At 38.3% G+C, this 11,056-nt stretch overlaps 1 protein-coding gene across 2 annotated transcripts in view; it reads left to right on the top strand.

The window, feature by feature from the left end:
• Positions 1-335: 335 nt before the first annotated feature.
• Positions 336-11,056, top strand: part of LOC124273278 — a 97,621-nt gene continuing 86,900 nt past the window's right edge. The window contains exons 1-6 of one of the 2 annotated variants that reach the window (XM_046708510.1): positions 336-524; positions 774-816; positions 940-1,022; positions 1,528-1,585; positions 1,740-1,840; positions 2,141-2,204. In XM_046708510.1, coding sequence (XP_046564466.1) covers positions 414-524; positions 774-816; positions 940-1,022; positions 1,528-1,585; positions 1,740-1,840; positions 2,141-2,204 — 460 coding nt within the window. In that variant the 5' untranslated portion in view covers positions 336-413. The remainder of the gene's footprint in view (positions 525-773; positions 817-939; positions 1,023-1,527; positions 1,586-1,739; positions 1,841-2,140; positions 2,205-11,056) is intronic. The other variant, XM_046708509.1, reaches the window with a different exon arrangement.

Here is an 11,056-nt window from a genome sequence, read left to right as displayed (position 1 = left end):
AAGCCTGCAAAGAAACGTGTGGAGTGTGTATAAGATTATACAACCAAAAGAACTATGGTTGTAACATATTATGAGTCAGTGAGTGAATTTAGTTTTATGCCGCTGTCAGTAATATTCAAGCTATATGGCGGCGGTCTGTAAATAATCGAGTCTGGACCAGACAATCCACTGATCAACAGCATGAGCATCGATCTGCGCAATTGGGAACCGATGGCATGTGTCAACCAAATCAGGGATCCCGTTAGACGCCTCTTACGACAGGCATGGGTTACTGAAGATCAGTATTCTAACCCGGCCCTTCACGGGTGTATATGAAGTAGTAATATAATGTAAGACAATCAATAAACGTTAAAACCACCCGTGATATTACAGTTAGATAGGGTTTGCATTTCTTGTTTCGTTCTCAGTAGATTATGTATTCTGTATTCACCATGTTCAATATATCCCATTCAAAACAATTTTATTTCAAAAAAGATCCTGCCAGTGTGGAAGAACTGAAGATGCGGTTACAGACTTCAGAGAAGGTAATTCTTTCAGATATATTGTAATTTTTCCATGTTGCACGCATGGTTTCTGACTGTGAGTATTTGAGATCGTGATAGAGTTCATTAATTTGACTTTTGAATTTGTAGTTCCGTGACTATCAAGCGCATAGTGTGCCATTCTTAAACCATAGGACTCAACTGTTCAAAGCACCGACATCCGGATGTGTTGATACTGTATATGTGGGTAGAAGGGAATGTGAAGGTGCATCGGTTATGTTTATCTTTCAGGAAGTACACGAGATGGAGAAACAACTCAGTGGTCTGCACAATGGTATGACTTTTAAACAGGTTCCTAATTCTTGAAATCTGATTTTGTAAAGTTCATTTTTCATTGTATTTAGGGTTGAATGCATAAGGAAATAGTGTGCAATTAACGTGTATCATTTCTGTTCAGATAAGTGGAAAAGGCAGATGGAGTACCAGTTCTGGGAAGTAGATGCACTGAAGTTATTGGATTTGATGCAAAATCTTGATGCTGTAAGTTCTTTTCTTGCAAGTTTGCCTTTAAGTCTCTCTGTTGAATATATTGGGCATCCATAAGGCTTATATGACATACATTTCTGAGCTATGTTCTCTGACCACGTGTTCTTTAGAATCCTTTCCTGTTTTACTGCAGCTACCCTGCAGCTTGAGGAATATATATCAATATATCAATTTTACGCTTCTCATGTTGGTTAACTGCTAAGTGGAAACAAAAACACATATGAGCAGCATTGTGTTTGCGGACCGTTTGTAGTGCCGTGTGTGTGTGTGTTCCAAACACAATCATTTTTCAAGTATTGGATGTACCTCTTCATTCAATACGTTCAAACTGCAAACAATAATTCAACCTACTGTCTTGGAACTTGGAAATTCTTATCACTGACACCAATATGTATATAAATCATCTATTATCAACATCTATCACGTCACTGAACTGGTTATTTGTCTATGTCTAACAACAACAACAACTAACTTTGAACATTGACATTTTTATTTTCAGTCAAACGTTCTCAGATGGACCCTCACGGCTGAGCCGTTAAAGAAGGGATTATCAGTTGGTATGCATGCCTTCTTCGCATCAATACGTGGTGTCCTTATCATTGTTAATGCTAACAGTGACACAAACACTTTCCTGTAAGGGAATGCTGATTGTCAGGTTGGCAACGTACACTTTACTGTACACTGTTCAGGTGTATTGTGACTGTGTTGCAGAGGATGAGCAGGGTGATCGGCAGGGTGATCGTCGAACACTGATGATGAAGCTCCGGGACAGAATTGAAAACCAGGAGGACCTTTTTGTAATTTTAAGATCGGTGGGTTGATTACACAAATTTATAAGATATCATGACGTAAATATAACGTACTCGCTCTTTAAATAACACATATATTATACATGTTCAAGAAACTGACCCTTTGCGTGTATCTACATATATAGTCACGTGGTTTAGACACAGGAGTTTTGACAATGTTTTGAGAAAAGATAAGTGCAGATATATCTTCTTCTCAAAACTCCTTTATCTGCACAAGATACAATGACCGCATTGCTGCGGCAGTTTGTTGCAAATATGTTATGTATGTTTTAACATATACGGGGTGTGTAACCTTTTCCACAGGAAGTCCTTGAGAATAGGGAGAAGCTTATCTGGCTCCAGGACAGAGAAGTAACTCTTGACAAGGGTATGTTAATCTTTTCGTTGGTTCCTCCTAAAAGCAAATCTGTAAATTCGAGTGGGTGGTACTTCAAAGACATCTTTCATGATACACATGTATCTCAAAATCTATGAATTAAAGTGACCAAAGCAGAATTTTTTCTTGTCAATGTGATAAGAAGCAAGGATATTCCTTTCAAAGTCATAATGCAAAACTCATGTTGTTAGTGTAGTTTGGCCAATTAAATGGAAGTGTGGCATAAGGATTTGTATGTCACTGTTGTATTGCACTGGATACTCGTTTTTTAAAATTGTAAATGGTATTGTTACACTGAAAGAATTTATGAAGCAGTTATTGTACCAGCTGTCAACACAGGATTTTATGTTTTAAAGATTGATCATGGTTTTTTTTTCCAAAGTGATATTCGATGTTCGATTGTAACATAGCAAAGTATGGTATGGATATACAACTTCTTTATTATTTACAACATGACGTTTCTGGGCTACTTCCTTCCCTTTAAACATTCACCTGATGAGATTCAAGACCATTCAAGAAAACTATGTCACCTACAAATAGAACTAAAAGCATATGACAGTGGATGGACAGTGGCAAGGAGTCCTCTGCACAGATGAGACCCGTTTCCATACCAAGTTTGTGTGTGGAGACGTTGTAGTGAACGTTATGCGACCTGTTGTGTGAGATAGGTCTATAGGTGGGGTGGCGGTAGTGTGATGGTTTGGGGAGTCATCAGTGTGCATTCTAGAACACCTCTACATGTTTTCAGAAGACGTTTCACTGCTGATAAGTTAAATTTGATTCCACAAAGAAAGAGACGATCCATATTTTAATAGTTGAAAACTTGAGCGTGTGTTTTTTCCTCTTTAATTTTTACACATGGAAAAGGGTGTCTTAACACTGCATATGTGTCAATATGTCGTCATTAATCATTGCTATCCTCAGGAAATTCCATGTGTCAATGGACCGATCCAGTCTGTCAATCAAAACTGGCGCATGCGTCAAATTTGGCCAATCAGCAGGCCGGGCGCGCTGTGTGGATTTGTCGGACTTATTTCCGGGGTCAAACGATGCCTCCGAAGCGATGTGCTTCGAATTATGCCATTTACACTCGCTATATTTATTACACATTGCTGCGACTTGATGTGTACCTTTAACAAACCATTACGGTCAAGACAACAAAAATGGAGGCGGATCAAGAAACGCGATAGGCCTAACGATCAGTTAAATGTCTGCACCATCGTTCAGGAAACCTACGTCTGCCTGCTGATGAGAATTTGCACGAATTTCCACACTTTTGCACATATGCAAAATCATTACCAATTGATGACAACAAATAGCAGTTTAAGACTTTGCAAGTGTTATAAACACGGACAATTCTCGTAACTACAAAATTGTTTTTGCTTAACGTGTTTAGTCACTACTAGGCATTGAGTTGGTACGCCATAAAGCTCAAATGAGACAGGCGAGAAAGCCGTGATACAATGTAAACAAATCTCCTTTTCGGTTACGGTCAACCGAAATAGCAAAACTTGTTACATGAAAGAACAATGTGGCGGATATTGTCCCCTTCGCTCTTAGATATTCTTCAATTTGTCACACATTTTAGGATGTTTTAAGTTTCATAAGCACAATCTGAAGGCCTACAGTATCTTGTTAACAGAGCAAAATATTCGAGGAGTAATATTTTTATTCAAACGGAAATATTGTCAGTGTCAGCAGTTGCCTATCATGCAATATCCAAGTATCAAACTTCATTCATATGAGTGCCTATAAAACCATGCTTTAAATATTTCAGCTTTTTTATAAAGAGTTGCATGGGACTTTGAATTGAATTACCTTCCTCCATGTTGATCGAATACGAAAACTATGTGAGAAGAATAGTGATCGACTTTCTGGAGTATTGGACGGAGTGAAATAAAGTGTATATCTTAATTATGAGAACATTATTTGAAGTTTTGTTACCACATAAATTATTCACATATATTGGTACATTTTAGGAGTAATATTACAACTGTAATTTTGTCTTTCAGTGGCATTTAGAAGTTGTACATTGATGTCCAAGATATATTTTTATGGATTAAACTTCTTTTTAATTTCTCTCACAACGTTTCGAGACCATTCCAGGTCCCTTCATCAGGTGAACTGGCAGTACTGGCAGTTAGGACTATGATAGTGACGACGTCATAGTCCCAACTGCCAGTACTGCCAGTTCACCTGATGAAGGGACCTGAATGGTCTCAAACGGTGTGAGAGAAATTAAAAAGAAGTTTAATCCATAAAAATTATATCTTGAACTGTAATTTTGATTAATTCACTGGAAATGATAGCAAGGTATGTTTTAAGAATCTTGCTTTTTTTAGTAAACGTGGAAGGGTAATAACATTAATAATAATCTAATCAATAATAAATAATTATTTAATTGATTGACATATCAGATTCTTATGATTTTAAGGCAGAACTAGGCAAACAAACACCATACATATCATGGCAGGACAATCACTTGGTATTAACTTAGTTTCTTGGCTCCTGCTTTCACCTGTTTTTTTAAATACTACATTTACTAATAATATAATTCTGAAAGTGATTGCTAGTATCATAACTCATTAAAGTTATTTCAACATCCAGAGAATTTGAAAAAGCAAAGGCTACGTTTTGGTCAAACCCTGGTCATGCATTATCCAGTCCTGCAGGGCCTAGATTTTCGAAGCACTCTTAGCGCTAAGATAGTCGGAAGTGCCATGTATGAACATTAACTTACGACTATCTTAGCGCTAAGAGAGCTTCGAAAATCTAGGCCCTGGAACAGAATAACTTACAAAAATCTCAGTTGACTTTTCATGTAACGGAATAAATATTGAAACATATATTTAACCCATATTTGATGTAATTCTTCTGATAAATCATCAGTTTTTTAGGAGGTTATCAATATTTGAAGACTGAGCCAAAGTTAGTGTTTATTAAGATGATGGATTTTGACAAATTGTTCAAGGTTTGTTGATGGTTATTTGAAAAATGAGCTTCATATTAAATTGCACACTGGTTTGTAGGAGGTGAATGCTTCAGGACATTTTCATGTCTGTTTGCCTAAACCTTTGTTATGACTTTTAACAAATTTTGAATCAACTTTACTATAATTTTTATGACACCAGTAAGTATCTCAGAAAAGGAAATAGATCAAAATCAGTGTTATGTCCTCTAGGGATATGGTCTCAGATCTAATAAAACAAAGATTATCATTGTTTAATTAAGAAGCAATAATGTCAATATGTAATTGTATTGACAAAAGCTTTGAACATAGGATATATTCTTTGCACCTTATTTACACTAGTAGTTAGCAGTTAAACGTCTCTGATGAAAAAACAATAGATCTACATTTGTATTTTGTGTAACATTCTATTTTAATGCTAGTTAATTGTTCGGATAACTGTGGATCTTCTGTTCCAAGATTTTGCATCACATCTTTCCTATTTCTGGAAGATGGCTCAGCTAGTGTACAGGTGCAGACTGTACCTTTGATCTTTTTTGTGTTCTGGTACTGTGACATACCTGTACATAAACGCTGGCAATTCATGAAGTCCAGTATTGTGGAAGTTTGTATGTAAATTAGGATTCAACAACAAAGTACATATAGAAAAGTAAAATGGAAATGATTAAAAAAATGATTTCCTTATATTCAGTGTCAGTTTATCATGGTGTACAGATTTTGAAGAGAGAAACTTTACTGAGAATTGCTGCAGATCAGCTGTTGAATATTTGCTTCTGGGTATGTCCAGATCTAGATACATCCATGGAAACATACTGTTTACAAGCCCAATTACTTTTCCAGATTTCCAAATGTGATTGATTTGTTTACATAAATTATATACAGACAAATAAAGTGCATGAAGTAGTACACGGGAAATATTTTCTGCTTTTTATTTACCATTCTCTTAATTCATTAAAAGATAGAAACCCATGTTTTCAGATTATTGAACTAAATTTGAACAACGCCAACGGATAACTAAAGGCGCCACGCGCAGTGTTGATAATCTATTTATAGATACCAAAACGATCTGCAACATGAACATGTGGTTGTGTTCACGAGTTTTATAAAATTATAAACTCAAAAAAAACAAAATTTCAGTTACCCTTCCCCTGCTAATATCTGTGACAGAGGTGAATTGCCAGATAGATTAATTGATTCGAAAGAAATTACGCTTCCTACAGTCTCAGCAGCTAGTCGAGACGATTTTTTATCGGGCATGTAACTCATTTTCACTCGCCAGTTGCAATCTGCCAGCTATAATATAATAAAAATCACATACGTATAACTTGCCTCTTTAAATAACATTCACAAACGACGGATACCAAAGTATCACAAGCAGAATTCATCAACAACGTTCGCAATCACGTAACGTTTCGCCGGCGGTGACGCCATTGTGATTTGTCAGTGGTTGTCCCCCCTAACGTCAAAAACGAAGTGGGCGGGGCTTATCGGCCGGGACTGGATCGGTCTATTACCAAGCATAGTGTCAATATAGGATGTAACCTCCACCAACTGCAATGACATCCCTAACCCAGCCAGGGTCAGCACTCACTCTATTAGGACGTTGAGTTTGACGTTGAGGTATTGTGCTTCATTTGGATTGTGTACTGATGTATTGGGCAATTCAGAAAAACTGTTGACGGTGAGTTTACGTCCACGCACCAGTGGAGCGTGCTGCATGCTTCCCAGGAGCAACCCCGGGCATCCTTATAAGGAGGTAGTTCGTTTCCACTCAACAGGTCGAATTGAAGAAAGAATACAAGACATGAGATAGGATAAGTACGTACATATACAATATATAGTTAAAATGTCCAAACTGTGCTTAATGTGGGCGTCGTGGTGAACGTTATGCAATCTGTTGTGTGAGATAAGCCTTTAGGTGGGGTGGCGGTAGCGTGATGGTTTGGGGAGCCATCAGTGTGCATACTAGAACACCTCTACATGTTAACAGATTAAGTGATATTCCCAATACGGCTGCCCATCAACAATGCCTGAGTGCATACAGCAAGGCACTCTATGGACTTTTTGACTTGATAGACTATCGCTAGACTTTCCTCCATTTTCCCCAGACTTAGCACCCATTAAACACATAAAATTGGAAGGAGGATTGCAATGGGACCCCAGCCAGTCAACTCGAAACGTGATTACAACGTGCAATGCAACAGATACCCCAAGATCTGATGAGACTGGTCTTCTTCTCTTTCGGACGTCAATATGAAGCAGTCATAATGCCAATGGTGTGCATACCTGCTTCTGACATTGTTTCCTATCTTCTTGTTAATTTCCATTTGACCTCCATGTCCTTTTGAATGCAGTCTGTGTTTTCATGAAATGATTTTTCACGAAATTGATCTTGTTGTTTGTTACAAGCTTGATAACAATTGCAAGCAGTACTTAATTGCAGTTATCCCAACCTCCACGATTCGTATGGCATATTATTGGTGATGCGTTTCTAAAGTAGTTCCTGTGGATGATATAGAAGTTTGGTATAAGGTTGTCAACAGGCGTTCTTCCACTGACAACTTTGCATAAATCAAGACATATGCCTGCCATAGTTGTTTTGTACAGTATCACTAGAAAAGCCATCAGAACCATAATCATAACCAACAGTAAAAACATCATGTTCACTCGCCGTTCCGGAATTAATGTAGCTGAATCAAACTTGTTTGATTCTCCGTAATTAATAATACGAGCTTATTTTCAAGAATACCTGTCCCCTTGTCATCTTTAGTGGAGTATTCAGGTGACATATAAGGATGGATGTATACAACGCCAACAATAAAATATGTTTAAGGATGTGTCTGTGTGCAACTTTGACGAAGATACTTATATCAGTGACTGGAGATTCACTGAAAACTGAAAGAGATTTTCTTCCAAAAAGAGACTGATACACTTTCAGTGTATATGCCAACATTTGCCTTCTTATGTCATTGCATATTTAGTCCGTCAATGAGAAATATTTCGTGATATCCCTATTTTGTTTAAGATATCAATAAAACAATTAATAAATGTGAAAATGGGTTGCCATTTCAACGTTCAGACTTGTATTGTTGAGTTGAGTTGGGATTTACGTCACATCGGTATTAGTCCAGCCATATAGTGACGAGAACACGTCTGCATTAATAAACATTGTAAGTACAGAGTCAAATTGAGTTTTATTTCAAAAACATATATTCATTACATTGTCATTTAAAAACAGAAAAAGTCACAGCACTAAATTTAAATTTGTTAGTCACATTACACAGTTACAATTTATGATACAAATCAATTTCCCTCAGGTAGTTCACTATCAGATGAGCGTTCACGCGGTAGAACAGATCTTTCAGATTTGTTGCATCATAATGGGACACCCTTGCAGACGATAAGTCCACACAGTCAAGCAGAATATGCTTGATTGTGAAAACCTCATCGCAAGAGACACACATGGGGGTTGCATCCCCATCCGTTTTCAACAGATAGGCATGTGTAAACCGACTGTGGCCAATACGACGTCGTAAAATTACCTCATCACGTCTTGACTGACAACCCAAGTAGGTATAACCAATTGTTGGCTTCAATTCATAAAGTTTATAACAACTGCAAGTCAAGATCATGTGACAAATGCAAATAGGGCCTGTAAGTCTCGCAATACGCTATTTCCGTCGTATTAGTAGGTTAATTTGGCGATGGTTATATCGGAAACGTGTTATTACTGCAATGTTTTTGACATGCTGATAGTGTAACGTCATTAATGACTATGTGCGATTAAGATGTTGGAACAAAACAGCATTATGGCATAAGCTGTTCACGTTCAACAGTCAGTTATCAGCAGATTACAATTACAATACCTACAGAGGAAAAAACGTTGGCGACAGACGTCAATTTGGCGACAACTTTCACAGAAGAGAACCGTGTTCTGAACATGTGGTGAAAGTGCCTCTCAAATTGGAGACGCAGTGCACAAAGCTACAGTGAGTGAACAGACGATTCGTAATCGGCTACACAGATTGAACCTACCCGATCTGTACATGTTATCCCATGACCAACGGACCAACATATTACTGCAAGACTGGTGTCAAGAGCTGCCGCACTGAATCAAGGTGAACTTTTGAATTCCTTAACCGGCAAAACAGTGTGGCGTAGAAAGGCAGTTTTGACAGTTTCCATGCTGTTAACGTTGGACAGAAAGGTCGTTTTGGGGGGTGGCTGAATAATGGTGTGGGATGTGATCACTGTGACTGACAGAACACGTTTACATATTATTCTGTTGTACTGCCGTGGCAACATGCCATCTGCGCGCCGATATGGACGTCATTTGGAGTTTCAGGATGACGACACAGTGCAAGAGGGCTCATATTGTTACTGAGTACTTCCAACAGTACACATTACTAACTTACTATGGCCAACAGTCAGTCCAGACTTGCCACCTGTCGAACATGTCGATGTTAACAACCACCGAGAACTCTCAACAAACTTGGCACTGAACAGCATTCAGAATGGGATGGGATGAACCAAACTAACCTTGGACGTTTTGTTAGGAGTCAATCGGCTGGTCATGCCATGTCCTGTGCATGCACGACATTCTTTTGAAAATTATGTACATTAGTGTGCATCTTTGACAATGAATGTTTGTATTTCAAATTATATTATGTATGTTATCTAGAGTCCCATGCCAGAAGGCGGTGACTCATGGGCCAACCTGGTGATCATCATCTTGGATATCCAATGTAATTTGACACTGTCCTTCTTGACACTCCGTGGTGGCTGGGTAGCAGGGATGCAGAATCTTTTTCCTTTCATCATGACACTTCCACCATCTGGTTCATCTTGAGACGTTTAGAAGATTTAGATCTGGTAATTGAAGCTACAGATTTTCTTCCACTCAACCCATTTGCCATTTCAAAGGCCTTCTCCGGAAATTGTGGAGAAGTTAAAAGTATTACCTGTCTCCGTAGTTGTGGTCAAGCCATTTGCAAATATGTTGATGTGTGTGCACACGACACTAAATTCCGGTGGCATAATCCAAGACAACACATTGTCTCTCTGATATATCGTCGGAGGACATTGCTTCAGAGCTGGAATACCAATATGTTTCAGCAGTGAAACGTTTCACGATTAAGAAAGAGGGAATCATCGTGAAAACGATGTATCTACTGATTTTGACTTTTCCTCTGGTCCAAAGTCAAAAGCATGTTATTTTAACATCGGAGTGGATGTGTATGTTCCAAACCCACTCAGTTGCTATAAATGTCAACATTTCGGCCATGGATCGCAATCCTGTCAAGCTCTGCGGTATGCCGTCGTTGTGGTGATCGCCATGAGGGTCCCTACTGTGAGAAAGACCATAAGTGTGATATGTGTAATGGCACTCATTCCGCTTCATCTGGTGGGGCGAATAATGAAACTGAAATGTGAAAACAACAGTTCATACTTACATGCCAAACAAATGATGACATATCAGACTTCAACTACATAAAACCTGATCCACTCTGATGCAATCACTCGCTCTGTAGCAACATCCTCCATTTCATATTAAACTGGCTTGACATGGGTAAATTCAGCAAAGTCTATTTCTTCATCTTTGGCCCTTCAGATTACTTCCAAAGTAACACAATCTACGTTTGCTTCTCAAACAGAAATTCACAATGGGAAACAATCTAAAACCTCTGCTTCTAAACGAGTCACTGATAATTCAAAAGAGAAAAAAGGACGGAAATTAAATAGAGACAAACAACCTTCATCTTCTCAGGTTCCGACATAGAACGCATTTGGACCTCTAGATATGAAGGTAACTGTGTCCTCACAGGACAGGTGGAGGTTTAGTTCCTCTTCCATTCTCGTGAACGATCGCCAATTG

This window comes from Haliotis rubra, unplaced genomic scaffold, assembly GCF_003918875.1.
Source record: "Haliotis rubra isolate DU_JTF1 unplaced genomic scaffold, ASM391887v1 Scf179, whole genome shotgun sequence".
Classification (NCBI taxonomy): Eukaryota; Metazoa; Mollusca; class Gastropoda; order Lepetellida; family Haliotidae; genus Haliotis; species Haliotis rubra.
The sequence above is the reverse complement of the archived record's forward strand: the minus strand, read 5'-3'. Positions and strand labels throughout refer to the sequence as shown.